Below are 24057 nucleotides of genomic sequence, written 5' to 3'. Positions count from 1 at the left end.
TGGTCAGCTTATGAAAACTAGTGCAGTTGCCCACACACTACATACACTCAGGACTTTCCAGCTCTACTTTTCAAGGTCTGCGGCACAAGCAGTATTGGGTGCAGATTGTTACCAGGTGTTCAGTTCTAGCAACCCATGGTTATTTAACCCTCCAACCGACTGCCTGTAGGGCACCAGCGAGTCTTAAAGTTAACAGTCATTGCAGACAGAGGGAATTGATAGGAATTAAGAGTTACAATTTTTGGGCTGGCCCACAGGTGTAGCATCTTGCAAGACATTTGCATCTTCATGTTGCATCATGGCCCAATGTTGCTCTATAATCAGTGATCATGCAGCTAGGGTAGGAACTCCATTGACGGGTTTTAGACAGTGCAATGGAAACTCCCCCTGCAAGGTCACCTTGTCAGCTCTCCATTCTCCATCAAACATCTTACCTAGCTTGTGATGCACCAGCTGGGTCTCCACCACCTCACCTTGAGAGTCTCTGTCATTGTTTGCTCTCTGTTACTATTAAATTTTCATCATGTCATAGCTTGAACTTCTTCCTTTTTAGTCCTCACTTTTTGTCCTGCTGCTTTCAGAACTCGAGTTCCCTTCCTTCATTGCTCATTTTATATATTTGGGTCATATCTCCAGGGCAATTCTCCTTTCTTGGCGCTGCACATTTTAGCTCCAGCAGTTTTTCTCTTTATATTAACCTATATTTTACTTTTATTTTCTATAGCTTTTTCCTCAAGAGTAGAGACCAAAACTCCATTCAGTATTCCAGGCAAAGTCACACTAACCACAGTTTTTACAGATGATACCTCCATAGACATCTTAACAGCATTGGATTTTTCCCCCCTACAGCTTTGTGCTGCAGGCTCATGTTTAGCTTGGCATTTCTTGTTACCAGTAGGTCGTCGTCTGTGTCTACCTTCCACATAGCCATCTCATTGTTTGTATGCCCCAGCATTCAAGACTGCAATACTGAATCTCAGCTAATTGTTCACTGCATATGGGCCAAAGTTCCAATCAGCAGCTGAGAATTTATATAGTCCCCATCACTGTAGTATCTGAATATCTAAGTTTCTTGTGTTTGCCACATTATTATATTTTGGCATAATCAAGAAATGAAATCTCAGATGAATCTGCAGCTAGGCCATAAGTGAATATTAGCTTCTCCCCCGGCCTGTGGAACTCCACTGGATAGTGTTCTCTATAGGAGGAAGTCTGGGCAGCTACTCTGCATTGCCTCAGCTGTTGGTACCAGGTGCAGAGGATTGTGGGTGTCTCAGGCTGGAATGTCCTCTGACAGTGAAACATGGGAGGTAGGAGAACTGGCTAACCCAGTTAAACAGATTCAGTTGTGCAGACCCATCTAAACAGCAGAACTCTTTGAACAATTACAACACCCTGACATTCAAGTGATAGACCTGCTCTTCAATGGCCTGGAAACACAGGTGCCCTACATATTTAGCAATGTGTTAATGCAGAGTGTGACCGCAAACCTTGTGCAGACTCAATATGGTTGGTAAAAATGTGTCATTCAGATGGACCACTTACACAAAAATTTGCATGGCTGGTGAAGAACTGCACCAAATCCCTACATACACATGCACACTTTTCCATACAAGAAGGGCAGCTCTATATTATGAAAAGTATCAGGTGTGATGTTACCTATGGCTTTTTAAAAAGAAGGATATAAAGAAAAGTAGTATAAATATCAGTCGAGTTTGTATCAAAAGATTTATTATTATGCTGTGTCTATTGGTAGATATTGGGCTCAAAGCCACTGTAACAAGAGATAGCACTTCAGTCTTCTGATGTCATGACTAATAATGGTCACATGTATAGACAAAATTCAGAGACATTTGCAATTGTTACTTACAAGACTAGATTCAGCTGAAAGAAATGATGTAGTACTGCAACAAGAGCAGCAAGAAAATGACATAATTCCGCTAAGTAATAAAAGCAACTTCAATAATACAGCAAATATAGAATTTAGATATTCACTGTGTCAAAAGACAACCTGTTAAGACAATTCTGATATATATGAATACATTTGTACTAAAAAATTAAAAAAGACAGATGTGTTGTGACTGTGGATTTAAGAGACTGAATAGAATTTTTAGCTGATTGCTGGAGAAGGCCAGTGGTTTTAGGTTAGTCTGACCTGAATTCAGATGCTCTGTATATACTTTAATTATGTCTCTAATAAAGACTATTCAGTTACTAGCAATGAATGATTATCAAAACTAGTGGATTATTTGAATATAAAACATACCAAATGTCCTTCAATCCCATGCCACGGGTACCTCCCACTCCTCTCCCACACCACTCTTTCCCTGTAGCAGCAATGTCATTTATCAAGGTGGCCTTGAGGCTCAAATGATACCTTTCACAACTCTTTGCAATATAGACACGCAAGTCATCTGGAGAGGGTTTAAAGTGCACACTTTTATTTTCTATTACAAAGGCTAAAAGAAGCAAGTTTGTTTTAAGAACAAAAACAAAATTGTTAAAACATCTACATTATTATCTTGGTACTAGACCTTATGAAAGGTACTAAGGTTTTTTTTAATAGTAAAGCGTGGTATTCTTAAATTATATTAATACACAGACGTTTTAAAGGACTCCATCTCATTACTATCCAGCTTTGAACTGCAGCACCCCCTTGCTACTTTTCCCTTTCACCTGGTAAGAGCCCATCCATTTCTGACACACTATTCATATGAGCTAAATATTGGGGTTTTTTGCTTCAAACATTTGTTTACCTCTGACATGAACTTCACATAAATCCCTCCCTTCACTTAAAGGATCGGGAGAAGGATTTGTGATGCATCCTTCAGTATTTAAAAAGTTGAACTAAATCAAAGTCTGGTGTATGTGTTGGTGTTTTTTTTTTTTTTTTTTTAAAAGATGATATTTTTCATAACATTTTAAAAACATGTTAATGCCGCTTGTTAATAACCCTCAGTTTTGTTTCCTTGCCAAAAATCCTCCCCATGACCCCCACATTGCACAAATGCACAGGCTGATTGTTAATGTACGGGGTCTTTGAGTGCTGGGCTGAGTGTACTGGTTTGTTGTAGGGTTGCTTTAGAACACTGGAGTTTATGGTTTAATTCTGTAGAGCTGCTAGTGCTGAATATTTTTGATGAGATGAAATAACACCCTGAAAAAAATTCCATGGACTTTATAAAGAGCTATGCTCAAAATAAAACCAGGGGTCAAATCTGGAACCTCCTGCCCTTTACATGAATATAAGCAAAGCTTTTAATCATAAACTTTACTCATTAGCTAAGCACTTTAATGCTCTTTCAGTGGGGTGGGGTAGGAAGGACATCACCAGAGGGTTTTCAGAGGCGTGATCAGGAAAACCTGTCTCATCTTGAACTTTATACCTTTCTATTAACTCCTTCCTTCTTTCTGCCACCCCAACCAAAAAAAAAAAAAAGCCTTCACATTTAAAAAGGAGATGCTGCATTTCCTGGACTGAGTCCTTTTCCTTTATTCTCATTAAAAAAGATACCTTCGATACCACACACATATATAATATTATATAGAGCGATATATTTAATACCTGTGTATATATGCTTCATGGGGATCACATATATACACACTAAAACAAGTCTGTGACAAAATACTGCAACACCACAGATCAGGTTATCATATCTGGGAAAACAAAGATAGATACGATGCCCAGGAGCATCCCCGCCCCTGTTGCCCCCATAACAATAGCCCCGCCCCCCTCCCGGTAACACACTCAGTCTGGAGAAGAGTGGGTGCAGAGCAGTTATTTTGATTAACGAGAAGGGGGGACATCACCCCACTCCATAATCTGAACAAATTATCAACTCTCAAGTCACGGCACAGCAAATGCTACAATTACACTGTAAATGCAGATTTGTTTTTAAAAAAAAAACCAAGCATTTCTCCCCCCTTGATTCATTTTTCCTCTCTTCTCCTCCTGCACACGCACCCTCCACCCACTCCCAAAGTGGTACCATCTTATGAACTGGACATAATATTACTTTTTTTGGTAAATTCTGCAGAGGGAGTGACTAGCTGAACATGCATTTGTAAAGCAGGGATTAGACAACTACAAACAGGTGTGTGTGACGGGAAGGCTGGATTAGCTCATTTAGCAGCAGCTGGGTTCCGGTTACTTTGCTTAATCCAGTGTCACAGCAATTCTATACATTAGGACTATACTTGGCTAAATAGAAGATGAGCATCCCTCCCCTTTCCATACAGCCCTTACAATTTCAGTGCCAGAGACAATGAAATGTATGTACTAAGTGATGAGGTACCCGGTTTCAAATCTGAACAAAAAAAATCACACCCGGCCCCCAATCAGAGGAAACAAATACTGTCTCAGCCTGCTCAAACTGTGGGCACCCAATAAAACAAAGGGATGAGGTGGGTCATCACTGGAATAAGGATCTTTCCAGCTGCTCTACCATCTCCCGGGGACATGGGTGGGTAAAAGCATCATCCCTCTCTATCATAAAGAACAAATACATGATCTTTGCGCTTCTAGTGTCACTTCCATGCATGGATCTCAAAGCGTTGTACAGACATTAATGAATTAAGCTTCGTATCGTTATTGCAATTTGGCAGATAGGAAAACAAACCCAGAGGGGTTAGCGGCCTGTCCAGGGGACCCGGTGAGTTAGCAGCAGTCACTGGAAAGACCAGAAACCAGGTCTCCTCATTAATATTCCCAGCCTCAGCAAGAGCTGAGCCAGCTGCCTATGAATTGTGTACCTCCCAGAGTTATGTCTGTAAATAAAGATGCCAGCTGCCAATTCAGTATCTCCCACATATTGCTCCCTACCTAATTTCTCTTAGCTGGGGACACGCAGGTTATTAGGGGCAGGGGTGAAGAAAAGAGGACCCAATGCAGCTGAACCACCCTGCCAAATACAGCCATGGTTTATTTCTTATATGTACGGCACTGGAGGGCTCTGACTTCACACAGGCAAAATAATCTCATGAGACCTGATAAAAAACAAACACTAAACACATTTCTCAAGAAGGTGGGAGTGTTTGTGCTTGGGCCAGTGGTGCTGTACTGAACTACGTACACACACACCTACTTCGGACTGTAATAAGAATGAGGGATAGGGAGGCTCAAATCAAAGGAGGCAGATGCCAGTGCACCCACTCTCTGGTTGCAGGTGGACTAGGATGAGGCACAAAGTTGACTCCCAGAGAAACTCTGGTGTGCTGGCAGAAGCTCATTATTGTCCATTATAAACACTGAGGCCCCACTCAGTGGAGTTACACACAAGACTCTACACCACACCCCAATTGAGCCAATCCGGTTCCTCCATTTGAGCTGGCCTGGCCTATTTTATAACAATTTATAGGCTACCGATATGTGAGAGAAAAAAATCCAGTGAGATATTCCATCATCACTCCTCAAACTAACAAGGCAAGAGCGCAGGCGGTACAGCAGGCACTACTGACGGGTTCTGCCCTCTTCTTAACATATCCCTGAAAGAATCCCACCCCACCCAAATGATGTGGGGTCATTCCTCTAACTTGCTGACAGACGGCACGTGTTCCCACATCACGGATCTTCCCTCTGGAGCCATGATACACACGGCTGCCACATGCACTAATGAATCCCTTCAGCTGGGCTCCAAGGAGAACAGTAGCAGCTCTGACAGTAACAGCATTCAGCTGGGCCACTTCGTTTGGCAATACTGGCTTCACTTACAATTGATACAGTCTAAAGGCTGGCCCACATTGGGAACTCACAGCAGCATAGCTATGAAAATTCCACAACAGTGAGAAACACAGCTATGCTGACCTAACTCCCAATTCAGACAGCGCTAGGTCGACAGAAGAATTCTTCCATCCACCTAGCTACCCCCTCTCGGGAAGGTGGATTACACACACTGATGGGAGAACTCCTCCTATCGGCATAGGTAGTATCTACACTGAAGCGCTACAGCGGCGAAGCTGCAGTGCAGCAGCTGTGACCTCGGTAGTATTTTCAGTGTAGATGTACCTATGAGTGTCAACTGCTCCCCCTAGAGCTGACCTAATTCTAAATGCAAGACATCACAATACCAGAAACAGCCCCAACAGCTGTTCCCTCTCTTGCTCCATGTGGTGAGGTGATTCTATCAAAGGTTCCCATCACCTGGGTATCTGAATGTTCCTATGGCAAAGAGGCACCTCTTTATTCTTCCTGAAGGCAGGGGTCAGCTGGCTGAAAAAATGACATTATTTGCAGCACCGGCAGTCTAGCAATGGGAGGGAAGTGTAAAAGACTGGAAGCCAGTTTAAATCCAATGGTTGTAATGATTTAAAAAAACCCAAAAATCCAAACACACCAAAAAAACCCCAAACACATGTTTCCCACTTCTGAACATTCCCACCAAAAAAAGCAATGTGTAACCTGATGGGGAAGCTGGGCCTGAGAGGTTGTGTGTTTCTGTTTACCCAGAGGGAGTCTCATATTACAAATAGGATCTTCCCCTTCTATTCCAGACCACTGAAGGGATACAGGGAGAGTTCATTTTTTTTCTTTTGGTGGGGGGGCAGACTGCAAGAGGACACACAGTCAAAGCAAAATCACATTTTAAGAAAAACAAACAAACAAACATTCTCCTTACTTGTGTTAATAGCTGGCTTCAGTTTATTAAACTGAAAGAATCTTTAAAATTGGTCTCTTCAGCATGCTATTGGTTTGTTTTTCGCACTTTACTCAACTCCAAACTATCCTGGTTAGTTTTGTCTTCTATTTCTAGTTGGCTTTGTTTTCTGGTTCCAATGCACTAATCAAATGCTATTGAGTTTGGTTTTCCAACACTGCAAGAGAAGATTTCAACCCCCTCCAGCAACCACACTGTATACATTATTTTTTATTTCAATCAGGAAATCATTTCCAAATGTATTCTTTGCCAAACTCTGAATTTTGGCCTATGCTACTTGATAGTATCCCTTTAATTGACTTCTGCCCACTTCCTCTGACAGTGCCTTCAGCCTCTGCAGACAAAACCGGTATCCAAGTAACCAAGTATATAGACTATTTAAAGAGGAATCCCCAAGGCAGAAGCTGACTGACTTTCCACTGCTGACAAATAAAAATGCAGGATCCTTCTCTATTACTTCCTTTTTTCTGGCTCAACCCAAGGCCCAGAGCATACAGATGACAACAGCACCATCTTATTAGCTATACCCTGTGGACAGACTCAGTCTTATTCACATAATCATACCAGTTTAAAAAAATCTGCACTCTATTCTGTCTATGAGAATGACATCAAATGATCCATTACTAGTTTGCTTTTCAGATACAATTACTAGTTTGCTTTTCAGATACAATCAATAGTAATAGTCATCTATGATCACTCTCAAATTGCCTCTACTGCAAAGAGCACCGTAGTTGTTTTCTCAACTATCTTTTCAGATATGCGCCTTGCACCCATGTACACAGGGGGCTAGTCAGCTGTTACCCTCCTCAGTTGTTAGGTGTCTCAGGGGAAGACTTGGGATGTAATTTTGCTTCTTTGCTATCATTCACAGCAGCTAAAAGGCCAAGAGTTTTAAAGCAGATGGACAAACATTTTCCTCAACTGCAGCTCAACTACAATTGTTTTTCATATTGTTCTTTTAGGACAGTGTGCAAGAGAAGTGGGGAGTTGGGAGTCTGCTCCATAATACTGAGGAGGAGCACAGAGGACTGCAGAGACCTGTGCTCCAATAACCCTTCCCCCTTCTCAGCTGCATTCGTGACACTGCAATGTCCCAAAAAATTTCCCAGCCACACTTAGAATCTAGAGGCAGGGGAATTAACAGGAAAAAACTCTCTCTCTCACACGCCAGACTGTGTTCATTCCTTAAAACAAAGGTGGGGAAAGAAGAAGAAAAGAAAAGAAGATAGAAAACAAACTTTAGAAGCACAGCATTTGCTGGCCAAGGAGGAATCAGGTCACAATTTCATTCATCACCAGAAAATCATATTGGTAATCTTAAAACAAAAGGGGAAAAAAAAGTTATCCTTGTGAGACATGTAACTCAGCCACCCTGCCATAGCCTCATCCTTTGAAAACTTGCCTCTGTTTCTCCAGTCAATGGGTTCCTTCTCCCCCACCACTATACGCCGTCCCGCAATAGGAAGTTGTATTTGCCGAAGTCGTCATCCCGGGGGCACAAAAGCATGTCTTTGCGAGCTTTGGCCAGTTTCTGCTTCAGCACCTCCCTCCGGTCCAGCCACTCGGTCAGCTCATCTTGGCCATGAGCATAGTGACATTTCTCCCCCTCGGGGCAGGCTTTGGTCTTCTGGAACCTGCCAGGAGAGTAACACAGCTCACTGGACTGTTATTTTTAAGGAGCAGGGCTCCATTTCTCTGGCACTGACATCATGCTGGATCTTAAAGCACTTTCCAGACTCTCTCTCTCTCTCTCTATAGGGCTCCCTCTCCTACTGCAGAAATGTAGCCACCACCTCTGGGCTGAAGCAGGGAGGCTGTTTAACAGAGCATAGCAATAGCCGTTTTGGCCAAGAAATGATGTACCCATACTCAGCTGAGACTAGAAAGGGATTTAGGGCTGCAGAATGAAATGACAAGTTACAACTTGTCTAGCATTTGGAATTGGACATCCCTCTTCTTGGAAAAAAAAATTGCCATCGGATCTTTAAACAGGCACAAGCAACCACGGCCTCAGCTCTCTCTCTCCCTGACATGGCACAATGCCTCCTACTTGAGGCATCTTGAGGCATGGACAAAAGGAGAGAGGGGCACCCTAGTGAGACACTCAACCCCCTTACTGAAGCAGCTGGCTTTCCCAGAGAGGTGCCTCAGCCAAGTACTGACCTCGCCAGGCTCTGCTTAGCTTGTGAGATCTGACATCATCACAGTCAGGGCTGGCATGGCTGTTGGGTTAAAAGGGTCTTTCATTTCCCCAAATATAAATGGACAGTGTTAGACTGGAGAAGCCTCACTTGTGCCTTTGAGTTTTGTAGTTTATCACTTTTAGGTGTGTACATGGGGGGGATGCGAGCTCGATTCTGAAGCATTATCGTAGTGGGTGTTCCCAGTAGCATTTCCATTTGTCCTGCTTTTCGACCTCCCCCATAACTCCCCCAAGCTACGGTCCCTTGGGACTCCCCGTTGGGAACGGAGTGACTCAGCACCAGATCTGCTCTCCTTTTATTGGCAGGGGGCCCGGTGTGGAAGGGAGGAGTGGCGCACGCAGTACCTTTCACAGAGCCGGAACTCGCCCATGGGGAAGCGGTAGTTCCAGCAACTAGCATCACTGTCAGAGGTGAAGACCTTCTCCTTATGCTTCTCTGACTGGATGTGCTGCTGCCATTGCTTCTTGCTGTTACTGTTCTTCCCACACAGCCAGCAATGGTATCCCATCTACGCAGCACAGACAGAGCAGCCCTTTAAGCAGTGCCCATGTTGACCTTCCCAGCACTGGGGAGTGGAGAGGCAGGGATGTCCCCTCTCCATCTCTGCCAGAGCATCTCGGGTGCTCCCCACCCCAGCCACCACCTCTCTCATTCTCCTCATACATCAGCCTTAAGAACATCAAACTGTTGGCCTGGGACAGGACTGGATTCTTTGTCTGAGCCCACCAGTATCACTTCTTATAAACAGCCATTGGAGGGATTGTTGAGCAAATTAGACATGGTTTTCCAGACCCTAGTGGTCTGCCCATATGCCTTCCCCACACCCCTCCCCTCCCACACATTAGTAGGCTGCCTATACAGTCTCCCTCTACTTCTTTTCCCACCCATGGGTGGGCCATTTACACTCCCGCCCCCACAGATCTCCCATCTCCAACCCCATTCTTTTCAAAATGCTTTGCTATTCCAGGGCTCCAGGACGGGCAGGAGCTCAGGTGGAAGGTTGGGGCCAAGGACGCAGAAGTTCATGTGTAAGATACAATTTCATCTGACTCTTGCATAAAACATATTTAACTGTCAGAAAAGCCCTGGAGCAGTCTTGCTGATTTGTGCCTAGGCCCTCCCACCTCATCACGCCTACCCTGGCTGCCCTCCTCCCAGCTGACAAAGTTTAACCTTCATCAGCACAAGATCCCAGGCTCTTTCCCAAGACAGCATTTCAACCCCAATGGATTTCCAGGCAACACAGCCTCCTCCCAAGAGGACTCCTGCAGGGAAGCACAGGAGAGAGAGGGTGTTGTCAGAATGAGGAAAGGGAAGATGGAGGAGAGATATTACCATGATGTCAGCATAGTCGGTGGGCATCTGGATCTGCTTTTCTCCTTCCCGTGATGTTAGCGGTGTCCCCTCTCCTGGCTTCCCAGGGTTGTGTTTCTTTAGCCACATGTCATAGGTCTGCTGCATATCTAATACTGTAGGGAGGGAATCAGCCAGGTTAACCAGACAACTCGCTTATCCACCCACTATGGACACACTCAGAAAAAGAGACCACTGGATAGATCCACTGTGCAGCTTTTGCCAAATATTAAAAGAGAGAGAAGGAAGTAGGGCGCAGAGGTGGCGATCCCTCTGGACTTCACACCCCAAAGGAGGTGCTGGATCAGATCTGAGCCTGGTCTCTCTCATTGGGTAGTTCACCTCTTGCTGCAACAAAGGAGGAGACTAAACAACAAAATGTGTTTGGGTTGAACAACATGTTTCAAATGTCAAGATTTTCTAAACAAAATATTGATTCAAATGGACATTTTCTTCAGAAATGAAGTATCCAAAAGTTGACGTTTGGGGGAAAAATATGTTTTTTGGCCAAAGCTATTCACCACATTTGACCCAAATTTGTGAATTGTTTTGGAACCCCCCCCCAAAAAAACCCACATTTTTTAGCAAAACTGTCATTAGCCAAAACATTTTGGCCAGCTCTACAACTCATGATGCTGGTGGGAGAATGAGGTGGCAAGGACAGAAGGAGAAATTTTGGCCAAGACCACTGGGTGTGGCAACCACCTATGTTTCCAAGAACTATTATCAACTCAGGACAAGCTTGTGTGTAAGGGGCACAGCCCAATGGCGTCGTCAGTCAGGGTCCAAAATTCACACAACTGTGCATGACTTTTCACACAATCCTCAGGGAGTGCTGCAGCCTGGGAGCAAGGGACATTAGCAGAACCAGGAGAGAGGCCAGGACAGGCACAGAGGTCAGGAGTGAGGTACTTTGACAGAGCTCTGCATGGAGTCAGGACTAGAATAGCAGAGGAAGAGCAGAGCTGTGGAGTGGGTGGGCGAGAATGGAATAGCACCATGCAGGATGCAGGTATGCTGGCAAAAGGAGGACTGCACAGCTGGGCATGGCTTTCATTTGAACAGCTCTAGCTCACTCTCTGAGTCTCATTTTTCAGAGTAATTTCACCCTCTTGCTGCAAAGGCTGGGGGCTCGACAGGATGTCGGGGAGAAGAGAGCACCCCCCGTGCTCTTCAGCCTCCCTGCTCCTGCCCCACCTGACATGCCCACATCTCTCCACTTACTTTTATTTTCTTTCATGAAGGTCCACATGTCTCTCTCCTCAGGGCTGTGGGCAAAGGAGCAGTTCCCAACATACTGGCACTTCCTGCCATTTTGTGCATGGATACACAGCTATCAAGAGACAGAAAACACAGCCCCGCCCAGACCCATCTGGTTAGGGAGGCGGAAGAGAGGGGCAGACCAACCAGCAGAGGCACTGAGTCAAAAAGAGGAGAGGGAATGAGCAGGTGATGGGTCCTTGGGTCCCCTATGATTTGGGGGATGAGATCTCCAGATAAATGGACAGGAGGCTTGAATTCAGTGACTGTTCTCTCCCTACCTAATCACCAAGACCATGGCTGCCCTGCTCACAGGTAAGATTACTCCTGGAGCCAGGTGAGCTGGTGGAAAGCAACTTATGCTAACCCAGCAGTGGTGTCTGAAGGGGACTCTCATCCATGTCCTCTGGATGGCGGTCTTTCGGAGGTGCAGGGGCTTTCAGAAGGAAGTGGAGAGATGCCCAGGATGGGTTTAGCGTCAGAGAAAAAGTCTCAATGACAAGACTCTACTAGAAACAGCAAGGAGCTTTCCCAGCATATTTCCAGCCCAACCGTTGCTAGTTACACACTCTCCTCTTTCCCTGCCGTAAACAGTCCTACAGCGGGGAGTCTGGAAGGCTCAGCGAACAGAGGGTGGCATGCGGAGCCTCTCCTCTCCATCCAGGGCTGCCCTTATGCACAGGCAAAGCAGGCAGCTGACAGGTGCCCTGCTTCCTCTGTAATGCACCAGCTGACCTTATCCCCTGCTTCAGCACCAGGGAACAGTTGCCTCCCAGATCCCCACTCCTCTTCCAGCAACTGGACTGGGAGTGGAGAAAACGTATGGGTGGGTTTCCCCCATTTCAGCAGCTTAGGCCCCGCAAACTGTCAAGGCAACCCTGACTCAACTGATGGCTGGAATCCAGCCCAGATTAGCAGCAACCCCAAATTGTTACAACCAGGAAGCTGCACCGTGGCTGCACCTGAAATGAGCATGGCATGGTATGAAGAAGGGAAACTGCATCCATCTGAAACTCCTTCACGCCAAGGTTTTTGACACTGCAGCCCCTGGCGGGGGGAGCATCTACCTTGCAAAATGCCCCCCCACCACTGACACACACTGACCCCCTTGTTGCAGCCTCAGCAGAAGGGCCAAGGCCTGAAGGCTTCATTGGAGGCTTAACTATTCTCTCACCCACTGGAAGTGAGAGACACTGCAGCAGGGTAATGGTGGGAAGCTTGCACTCTTGCTGCCCAGGCACTGCCTATTCTGGGAATAAACAGAAGGCTTCCCTCTCCAACAGCAGCTGACGTGGCTCCTTTTCCACAAACGCTAACTACACGTATGCACCAACATAAGACAGAAAGGAAAAGCTCTGCAGATACTCTAGTAACACTCGTGCCAGCGGCAGCATTTGGGGCCATACCTCCCTCACCAGCGAAGGAAGAATTCAGATCTACACCCAAGGCGCTCGTCAGGCCCTTTCCTGGGGACACAGTTTACCGACAAACTCACAAAACAAAAGCTATCGCCCTAGAGCACATCTGCTGCCCCAGCCCAAGGGCCCCTCGGCAGCTCCCCCCACTGGGTGCACACCCCTTCCTCTTAAAACTCCACTGAGTCATGCCACCAGCTCTTTAATGGAGGCCCAGTGGAGAAAACAAAGGGCTACTTCTCCTTCTGCCAGACGCTGGATCCCATTTCCTGTAGTACTCATGCCTCCTTTTGCACTAAGGGGATCTTAAAAATAAACAAAACAAAATCTGTTAGGTTGTGAGCCAACACCCTGCTACAGCTGCTCTTTCCCTGCTCCCCACCTCAGAGCTGGAATCTCGCCTGTGTGACATCACAGTCATCTCAGCAGCAACTGATTCTGACCTGTTGCTCCCTCCCGCCGCCAACTCACACACGATCTTGGCTTTGGGTTGAGACGAGACACACACAAAACCTGATTAGAAACAGATTTAAAAAACCAAGCTAGATTAGTTTCCCAGAAATCAACTGACACTCTTGGAAGAAACTCCCATTCCTCTGTGCACCGACAGTGACAACAGCGCTGCCTGTTACTGCCACGCCAGCATAGGGCAATCTTTCACTCAGAGGCCATGGAGCACACTCAAGCAGTCGAGTGATCAGATTGACGGAGAGGGCGTAGGTGCTTTACAGCTAACCTGTTTGTGAGCAGGAGAAGAGGACCCAAGCATTTTCCCTTAAGACATGGATTAAGACATGGCAGACACGTCTTTGTTTAGGGGAGGTCTCCATTAACCAAGGCTGGGGCCTGTCCCAATATCCTTCTCCTCCCCGAGGCAGGAAGGAGATGAGAGCTACAGAAAGTACTGACCATCACACGCTGAGCTGGGATGGGGCTTCAGAGCTTTTCCCATAGCTCTTGGGTTTTCATTTAGGGTTGTTTTGGGTTTTTTTAAACATCTGTTTTCAAGTCACCTTTTAAGTGAGCTGTTGAGCTGTAAAAACTGGAGGAAGTGGGTGGATTGGAAGCCTCAGAGACCAGTGCTCTCTGTACAGCAAAGGCAGGGACAACACAAGCTTCTCCTGCACATACTGCCCTATCTATGACCTGGACCTAAGGTGAACGGCTAGATCCCCTCCCCATCCTCTGAGCCATCCAGTCCTGTAGGTGGGGATGGTGTTAACCACAGTGTCAAAAACCTGTCTGCGGCAGTACTTTAAACAGGCACGGCTTCCTTTCATACCATGCCATGGCACTGGCTGTTTGAGATGGAACTGATCTCTCTTGGCCTTCAGTTGGTCTTTGCTTCCCGCCTAAGGCAAAGTGTACCTACCCACCCGTCTATTTACAAAGCCCCTGCCACCTCAGCATTGACGCATGGGCTCCACGCTCGGTGCATGCAGTGCTCCAATAGATAGGGAGAGGTTTCTGGAGCCACGAAGGGGTGCAGTGCTTACATCATATTGCTGTGGGAAGTTGCGGATGGAAGGCAGTGGTCGGACGGACACCCACTTCCTTTTTGCTTTGGACATCACCAGCAGGACGCGACGCTCCTTTGTCCAGCTATGAAATGGGGAGAGGGGAAATTAAAACAAAGGCAGAAGGAGGGGAAGAAAAGCGGGGTTTCAAATATCCCATCACCACACCAGAATCTTCTGAGCTGATTAAGTCCTTAGCACAGTCTGCCCCTCGTACCGGCTGGTAGCTGGACTGGCACGTGTGCGACACGTAACTACAGCAGAGATGCTGAAGGAACAGATTTTCCAAGGGTCTGTAGCTCTACAAGGTGAGCCAAAAAAGACCCTTTCCTCCCTCCAGCCACTCTGGTGAGGTGTGGCCATGAGTTGCTAACCACCTGCAGCATTCCATCCCCAGCAGAGGCTGGACCGGCCCTTATCTATACAATCTGTAAAAAACACTTAGGGATCCTTCAGGATGAGGGGTGTTGTGAAATTGCGAGTAATTATACACAGACATTATACTGTGAACAAAATCTTACATTTAGGCAGATCACCCCTCCACATGGTCCTACAAAAGGATCTGAAGAGGGTATTGTGGCAAAAAAAAAAAAAAAAAAAAAAATCCAGGCCAATGCAGCAGGTGCAGAGAGAGAGATAGGACATCCTGGGAAGGGAAGGGAAGGGGACAGTCCCTCTCTGTTGGCACTGAGGAGATCTCTCCTAGAACACCTCATTCACAGAACAAGGCAGACAAATTGGATGCATTTCAGAGACATGCAACAAAAAATGCTCAAAGGGCTGGAGGGGCTCATTTAAAAGGATGTAAAGTATATACCGTGAATAAATTGACAACCAATAGTAATATGATAACCATCTACTAACAGCTGAAGGGTGTAAACAAGTTTGGAGAAGAATTGTTCTGGGCGGTCCACCTGAGTATAGCTAGGAAAGATGGGATGAACTGAACAAATGGACAATGTAAATTGTAAATGTAAATTGTCTGTAAACTCCTAGTGAGGGGACTGTATCTATGTTCTCTCTGCAAAGTGCCATGGCCAAAGATGGCACTGCATACAAATGCTAAATAAGAGAACCTGACAGCAGAAAATGTTTGCTAACGGTGATGGAGGAGTCTCCCCAAGGGAATAGTCTGCCAAGATGGAAGCCCTCACAGACTTTTCAAAGTAGCCTGCACAAAGCACTGGAGAATGAATACATGGCAGGGGGAAATCCTGCATTGGGGCAAGGGGGAGACAGAAGAAAGGGCAAGAACACTCACCAGTGGCGGGCTTTGGCACTACAGTACTTGAGGTCCTTGTCTGGCTCCACCACCTGCCCGTTCCTCCAGCATTGGCCACAAACAAATTTCATCTGGAGGTCAAAGCTGCTTGACGCTGGAGCCCGGGTGGCAGCCTGTGAAGGGTCACATGAAGGACGACGACTCAGGCAAATGGATCTAAACACCTTGCCCCAGACAGTACTGTGTACAGGCACAGAGTCAGGCACAGAGCCCTGGGGTAGATATGCTTCCCTGTAGGCACTTGAATACTACAGCAAAGTAAAAACCAAGACACAGAGGCAGACTGAGCTCTCATTTGCCAGTATCAGCCACTGATCTATCAAGATACCAGATTAGATCAAACCACTGGTCATTTTAGTCTGATTTCCTACCTCTTGCCACACGATATATGGCCATTGATCCGTCCAGTCTGGTAGCCTCGCTCTAACAGTGGCTAAATCCAGGTCTTCAGAGGAAGACACAATAACCTCACAATGCATATAAACAGGCAACACACACCACTAGTCTGACTGAGGGCTTAATCCATGCCCACTTGTGCAGTGGGCAGCTGTATACCAGGGGTGGGGATTCACTCGCAGGGAGGGTGGGTGGGCTGCCCTGAACTTCCTGGGGATGCTGTCTAACAGTCAGGATACAGCAGTTTAAAGTCACAGTTGGGTCCCTTAAGAGCTGTGATAGCAGAGGAGGCCCCCAGGGCTGCACTGAATCAACATGTCTGCTGGCCACCCTACATCCAGCCTGTGCCACCTATTTTTGGGTCACAGCTGGATGATCCAGCCCCACCTTGTGCCCCCAAACTCCGTTCTGGGCAGACTTTCCACCTGCAAGGTTCCTGTGCCCTGACTTACACAGCCAGACTCAACCCTCCAGCCTATTAACCAGCGTGTGACTCGAAGCTTGAGCATTCACGGCCCTTACATCACTATCCCAGCTCGAAGAGTCACAACATGTCAGCAGCCCGTTCATCTGCTCTAGAGGAAGGAAGGACGGTCACATGATTAAGACACATGATTTGGAGTCAAGAGGCCTGAACTCTGTACCTGCCTCTTCCACGCACTTACAGCCGTGTTACATTTTGAGTTTGCACCACGAACTCAGGCACTTCTACCTGCAACAACAGGGAAGGCATGAGGTTTGAGCCTATGGCTCCTTTCCCAAGGAAGAAGCAAATGCAGATGAAAATAGCTGCACACCACAGCAAAGCGTGTGGGGTGAAGTCAAGATCCCACAGCCAAGGTGGAATTTCCAAAGAAGCGCACCTATGGGCAAGTTGGCTGGGGAGCCCAAAGATTTTGTGCCGGTACATGCGACTGTCTGCCTGCGCCAGCTAACCAGCTTGCGCCAGCTGTCCCGCACTGACTTCTTATCCTGGGCATTTAACAGAGAACACACAATCTCCACGAGCAGCGGGTTTCAGTCAGTTTGCTCAGCAGTAACATGGATCCTAGCCACATCTGGGCCAACATCTGGCAGGTGGTGACAGCAGGCCACTGGTCCAATGGACACTGCAGAGCCTAACTGTACCTCAGTAAGGGACCTACAGGCTACCCGTTAGCAGACTCAGTTCTGCTGATTGAGGCAGATCTGGTGGTACATTTAGTTCTACCAGCCATGCAAGGTTTGCTGTATTATCCTGCCATGTGATATATTTCACAACATGACCGTGAGATGCAGGTTAGATCTACCCGACAGGCCAGACTGATAGATCAGGTCCAGAGGATGACAATGTTCAGGGACCCGAGAGGAACTTTTCAGCTAATCATAACAGCCTCCAGCTGCTATTCCAAGAACTTCAGGCAGGAAGTAACCAAACCTGTTTTCTGATGTGAGCAATGCAAAGACCTTGCATATTTACTGAGACAATCAGGGTCCAGACACCCGAAGGGGAAAACAGGAGGTTTAAATCCCAGAAATGAGCTGTTAAACCAACTGATATAACACAGTATGCAAAATATATTGAGTAAGGTCTTTTATGAAAGCTTATCATGTGCCAAACTCAATGGTCAGCATGAGATATGTATACAGAACTTGGTTATGAATCTATGTATATAGAAAACTATGCTCAGAATCTGTACTCCAACTCCAACACACAGCAGGGCAGTGAGCCATCAAGCAGGTAGAGGAACCACCCAAGCCATTACATGAAACCGGCTTCAAATAACAATCCATTTTCCAGCCCAGGAAAAGGCAATAATGTATCATTAGAATTATTGACATTAGACATTGAGACAGTCCAGCTATCAAACCAAAAAGGAATTTCCTCACTCTGGCTAAACAGGAGTCACCATGGACGGAGAAGGGGGAGAAAAAAAAAAAAAAAAAAAGGGAGAAGGGGAAAAGCTTTTTGAAAAACAAGCTTGAGACTGAGGGCTTGTCTACACTTAAAATGCTACAACGACACAGCTGCACCGCTGCAGCATAGACACTGCCTACGCCGAGAGGAATGGTTCTACTGTCGGCAAGGTGGTTGCTAGGTCGACAGAAGAATTCTTTCGCCAACCTAGCACCATCTACACAGGGATCCATGTCAGCTTAACTACGCTGCTCAGGAATGTGGATTTTTCACACCCCTGAGCGATGTAGTTAAACCGACCTAATTTTCCAGTGTAGACCAGGCCTAAGGATTTTTATCCAGAACCTGAGGGACAGCCTTGAGGCGGGACGCTCTCCATGAATGCTGGATTCCTCTTATAGCTAGGGGGTATGATGAGAAACTGTTTTAAAGTAACAGGTAACTTGTATTTGAAAAGGGATTTTATCTAATACTGAAGTGTAAAGTCTGAGGTTGTGTCTATGTTAATTTACTACGTAACTTGTATATGTTTGTTCTCCTTTACGATTGCATCTTTGAATCTGTGGTTTTTCTATTAAACAGAACCTTTTGTTTATTTTTCTTCTTCCCTTGTTCTCCCTCAGTGCTTAGCCCCTAACTCTGATGCCCACTCAGATGCTGTTCAGAAGCTGGCCACTGTGATGTGGCATAGTAACCTCTGGAGTCACAAAGACCTCCTGGTAAGTCCACTGCAGATTCCGCAAACCTCCTCCTCTTCCATCCACGTCCACCAGCGGACGTGGTGACCAGAAACTCCTCTGACCAGCTCTGGGTGCATGGCCAGAGAGCCCCAGATCCTCTTGGGACTGAGCTGAGCTCTGTCACTAGTCTGCAGAGCAGTCCTTTGGTGTGTGGCAGCTCATGTGAACCTCCCTCTTCTGTACAGCATTTAAAGTCAGCACAGCATTGTGGCCTTCACTGTTTTTCTTCTCCAGCCAGAGGGACCTAGCTGTTCACTGGGCTCACTTAGTTGCTGTGACACTTCTAGTTGCTCCTATCCCTCTAGGAGATGCCTTGTTCCTGCTGTCTGAAGGACACTCTGAGAAACTGGCCTTGGAGCTGTTTAAGTGAAGGGTGTCGGCTGATCACGCAGCATGGTGGGAGGAAGGGTTTGCCCAGCACTCCTGGGAAGTTGTCTTTGCCATGCGGCTGAGCTTTGAAGCTCTAGGAATGGCTGAGTGGATATTATGCCAGATTAACCTGCTCTGACTGGAGAAAAATAAAGGCAAAAAACAAACTTCTCCTTGCTGAGTGGGCGAGCCCGGCCCTGCGGTCTGCAGCACCAAATTGCTGACTCTTCTGAGAGCCTATTGCGTGAGCGCTCACGGGTGCCAGGTACGCAGGTGGCTTTAACTGACTGCAGAAGAGCTTCTCTCTTTTCTTAAAGACACTCATGATGCAGTGCATCGCCGTCAGGCTAGGGCGCCGACCAGTTCGACACTCGTGACAAGGGAGGGCGTGATAAGCAAGCACGGACAAGGCCTCCCACGTGTCCCACGACCAACGCAGCGACATTGGCCTTGCTGCGCCATTCCAAGGCAGCTGCTTGCGGAACAACACAGAACTCAGTGCCTTGCTATCGTGTAGCTTTATGAGAACGTTGTTGCAGGGTCGGTTGAAGAGAGAGATTGAGCTGGGTGGAGTGATAAGGAGCGTTTATTCGGTTACAGCTTCTAGTCCACTTGTTCCCCTTTGCCTTGCAACCATCAAAGTGAGCCTCGAGTTCACTACTTTACAACTTTTTATCTAAAATAATATGTAAACACACACTTCTACAACACCCCATGAAATCCCTATTTGATGATAGAAATGGTTATAAAATGAATATTAATGGCTATGGGAGGCATATAATTATACCCGCCCCTGTTTGTTATTTACCACTTAACCTGCGTAGCACATGCATTTTTACTATAAATTTAACAAACTAGCAACAAGGGAAGAACCAGAGGTCTGGGAAAGAAGAGATAACACTCTTCTTCCTACATTCTTTGTCCAGGTGGCGGGGGAGGAATGAAAGGGAGAACATAGCTTACTCATATTACGCCCTTGTTACTATGGTACCTATCTGGCAGGTCTGCCCAATTGAAGACACTGCTAGAAAGTTGCCCTGATATGCTCCCTCCGTCCCTAACTTCAAGGCTAGAAAAGTGCTGTGATCAGCACATGATTATTGCTTGTGTAGTACATGGCCTTTTTAGCCCATCACGGGTCCCGTGGAGGACAATTTGTGTCCAAAGCCTGGGCCCAATTCCCAGCCCCCCAGGAATGTGGCCCTGCACTGACATCCTTTGTCCCTGCGCCCATAAACATTACTAAAGGGATCTTGAGATTGTCCGCTCAGTCCTCAGTCCCCACAGGCTGAGGTTGCAGGCACTGATGTATTCCTGATCCTGGTGCTGCACATGCCCCTGCTATAGTCCTTTAGCAATAAGGGGAACATGCATATTCCTCCACACCAGCTCCTTGTCGAGTGTCATTTCCTACCCCCAGCCTGTTCCTTTGTCTTTACTGTTTGTACATTGTCCATTTTAAGGCCTGATCTCTCTGTTCGGTTAAGACACCTCAATTCCCAATGATTCTGGCAGAAGCTAAGAACGGTCAGTGTCTCAAAGAACCGGACTCTAGCTTTTTAGCTCTGCAAGGAGGAAACTAGCTTCTCTAGTCTCTACCCTGTCAACAAAGTATTGTTGTTCTGTCACCCAGGCAGGGCCCCTATGTTCTGGGTGAGCCACTCAATTCCTCAGTATGTAGCAGATGGAAACAAAGACCCCTGATGGCAGGAGGGTTTAACAAGGCTTTCCCCAACCCTCAGTGGGGTCTCTACGCCAAAGCCTTGCTTGGAGGCATAAAAGACTCTGTCAGCTGCACCTTCAGGAAGTAATTAAAGAACAGAGAACTTTGTGTTCTAATGTGAGAGCAGCTTTAATCTAACCCCAGGGCTGGGCTGGGCTCCCCGGGTTACTCACCAGCTGGGCTCTGTTCCATGATGAAAACAACCCTCTCACCTCCCCAATGGAGAAAGAGGGCAAGTGGGAAGGGCTGCGGCTGACTGACACCACCCAGACCCTCAAGGAGAAGGCAAAAGTGGAGAGGCGCCCTCAGCTTCAACACTCCTCTCCAGGGTCATCACTGCCTCAAAAGCTTGGGGGAGGAGGAGTACGACCAGAGGGACAGGCAACGCCTTCTATCTGCTCTGCACCCCCAGCCTCCTGGTTGATGGGCAATATCAGCCCCACCAGAGCCTGAGCTCGCATGTCCCCTCCAGTTGCTTTTAAACAGATTCCTCCACGCTAAAGGTATGTTTCCCCAAAGGGCAGCAAAAACCTATGGAATCCAGCACCAGTGTGACAGTTATTGCTCCCACTGGGATCTGGCATTCATTAGCGGGATGTTCCCCTCTCCCCCATCACAACAGGCACCCTTCATTTTGCTCCACCCCACGCGCACAGCAAGGGGGAAGGCAGCCCTCACCATGACTGAGAATGCTGGAAGTGATGCCTCAAGCTAAAGAAGGAGCCGTCTCTTCCATGGCTGCGCAGACAGCCATTGCTGCTGGTCTGTGGAAACAGCAGGGCTTCACCCTTCCCTGTGGGTGTGCCTCAGGTCCAGCTCAGGTCGCTGACCCTGCTCACTATGGCACACTGGAGGCAAAGGGGCCCAGCCGTATTTTCTCTCTGATTGGTGGGGAGTGGCAACAGGAGGGGAAGGGACAGAACTAGCTAGAGGAATCGGGAGCAAGAGCCGAAGAAACACAAACCAATCCCAGGTCCCTGTGGCTTCTTACCGTGCTGTTGGTGGCTTTGCTGGCATGTGCTTCCATCAGCTGCCAGTACTTTTTAGACTCCTGGACAATATCTTCATGGGTCATCCCTGAGGACAACAAAGCAGAGACATGACTGAGTGTCCCTACACCAGTCCGCTGACCCAGGAACCCAAGTGTCAAAGGCACAGAGGAGGGAGGGAGGGTTGTGTGGCTCCTTTCACACCTCTGGTCCAAGACTCCACTTCCAGTAATGACGCAATAAATGCCTGTATCACATGGATCTTTAGTTTACAGACTCAAAAAGTGCTGGATTCACATCCCTGAAAACTCCGACCTTTTACTTATCAACAGAACAGGTTCAGCACAGGCCAAGCAAGTTCAAATTTCCTCCACACACACACTTGCCTTTGCCAGTGTGAGTCAAAACCCCAGAGGAGAGAAAAGAATTCAGTCTCCATGATTCAGCCTTCCTTCTGAGACAGCCATTGGCTCCTTTGCTGGCAATTTCTGAGATGTGAACACTTGTCCTACAAAAACTTGACCAAGACCCACCAAATGATTTCACGCTGGGCACTGACCAGCCAGGAGAGGTCAATTATATTACTACCAACCTGGGGTTGGCTTGCAGCTGGTGCCCTAAGGATGAAAGGCTGCATATATCACATTCCCCTCAGTCAACTAGTCTCTGATAGATCTTCAAAGTCTAAGCTAATTACTGGCTCCCAGATTCAGTTTGTCTGTTTATGGAAAGTCATCCAGTTTTGATCAGGGACTTCACAAATCCACTTAAAGACAAAAAAACTAACACCAAAAATCCCACATACCACACAAACAGAAGGCCTTACATTTCATTGGATTCCAACTATGACTCCTCCCATTAACAAGGCATTCACAGATTTGGCTGAAGATAAATGTCTACAGTTTTATATTGGTTAGGGGTATGAGGGTTTATTAGTTTAGCTATACTGATGTAACCCATAGTGTGGAAAGTTATATCGGTATAAAGATTCCTTCAACCAGCATAGCTTACTCCTCTTCCCAGATAGGAAGAGGAATAAACACATGTATACCAGTAAAACTGCAGCACTTTAACTATACTGGTGTAGTAAATCAATACAACTTGTGTATTGCGTAGACAAGCCCCAAGAGCTGATCTACAGATGAACTGTCACCAAAATAACTAAATCAGGTGTCATTCACACCTTGTGGTACTCTGCTGCAAGTCTGTGTGCAGACACTCTTGTTTCAAAATAAATGTCCTGTTTCAATTTTGCTGAAGTTGGTAAGAAAAAGACTATTACAGAAACATTGCCTTGGTCACAACTTATCTCAGGAGTTAACTCCTTGATGGGTTCATGTGTCTGAACCAAAGCCTTTGCCAACATAACCAGTGTGGAGACAACCAAACAGCATTCAGATTCTCAGAGCACTGAACAGTGAGAACTTGTTAATTTTCTAGCAGGCATATAAGCAGGTAGTCAGTGGAGCAGTATGTGGTGAGACATCTTAAACTAGCTGGGTTACTGCCAAGCCTAATTATCTCATTGCTGTGCAGTTTAGAGATGGCGTATGAAGGGTTTTAAGATGTCTGACCAACTTCCAGCTCACCGAAACCAAAAACACTAGAGGGTCACTTTAATAAAGCGCCACCGATGCAGAGTGGCAGCAAAGCTGTATATATTACTGACACTGAAAGCTGTTATTATGTTAGCTCGGTTATCCCAGAGTACCACATGGACACTCTCGCGGCTCTGAGAGCCTGTGTACGTTAGGCGGGCCAGAAGCCAGGAAACTCTGTACTTCTTATTCTGCCTCTGCCACTGAGCAGCTGTGTGGCCTTGGACAACTCAGAACCTTCTGTACCTCAGTTTCACCATCTGTAAAATAAGAATACTGTCGGGCTCCTTTTCAGTCACGTTGGGGCATTCATTTTGTTTCAGTCTGTGCAGAGCATTGAGGAAATGCAAAGCACTAAGGTAAACATTTTTATTATTTGAGCACACCCAGAAATGCCTCTGAAACAGCAGCTGCTATGTGTTTGGTACTTAAAGCCTCCCAGAACAGCAGTGTTTTTGCCGGTGATCTCCTTGTTGATCCAATGTGGTGTTACCCCAGGAAAGGCTGCATAATGTCATTCTGGGTCCACATATCCAGGCATTCTGCAATTCCAGAATTTATGGTAAAATCAACCTCTTATCAGAGGATCCTGCTCAAAAATCTTTTTTTTCAAATTACACTTCTGGACCTTAGGGTTGTGTAAAAACCCTTCCAAGTGCAA

General features: G+C 46.7%; 1 protein-coding gene across 4 annotated transcripts in view; it reads right to left on the bottom strand.

Annotated features, from left to right (window-relative positions):
- Window positions 1-2419: 2419 nt before the first annotated feature.
- ZC3H7B (zinc finger CCCH-type containing 7B) overlaps window positions 2420-24057 on the bottom strand; it is a 56034-nt gene continuing 34396 nt past the window's right edge. For all 4 annotated transcript variants that reach the window (XM_067559570.1, XM_067559572.1, XM_067559571.1 and 1 more), the window contains exons 17-23: window positions 21801-21886; window positions 15664-15797; window positions 14382-14487; window positions 11435-11543; window positions 10193-10326; window positions 9202-9365; window positions 2420-8287 (exon numbers count right to left, since the gene is read on the bottom strand). In XM_067559570.1, the coding sequence (XP_067415671.1) occupies window positions 8095-8287; window positions 9202-9365; window positions 10193-10326; window positions 11435-11543; window positions 14382-14487; window positions 15664-15797; window positions 21801-21886 (926 nt within the window). In that variant the 3' untranslated portion in view covers window positions 2420-8094. The remainder of the gene's footprint in view (window positions 8288-9201; window positions 9366-10192; window positions 10327-11434; window positions 11544-14381; window positions 14488-15663; window positions 15798-21800; window positions 21887-24057) is intronic.

Source organism: Emydura macquarii, unplaced genomic scaffold (genome assembly GCF_026122565.2).
Source record: "Emydura macquarii macquarii isolate MOO-44397 ecotype Brisbane River unplaced genomic scaffold, CSIRO-AGI_Emac_v2 contig_2205, whole genome shotgun sequence".
NCBI classification, from domain to species: domain Eukaryota; kingdom Metazoa; phylum Chordata; order Testudines; family Chelidae; genus Emydura; species Emydura macquarii.
This window is presented reverse-complemented; position numbering and strand designations above follow the sequence as displayed.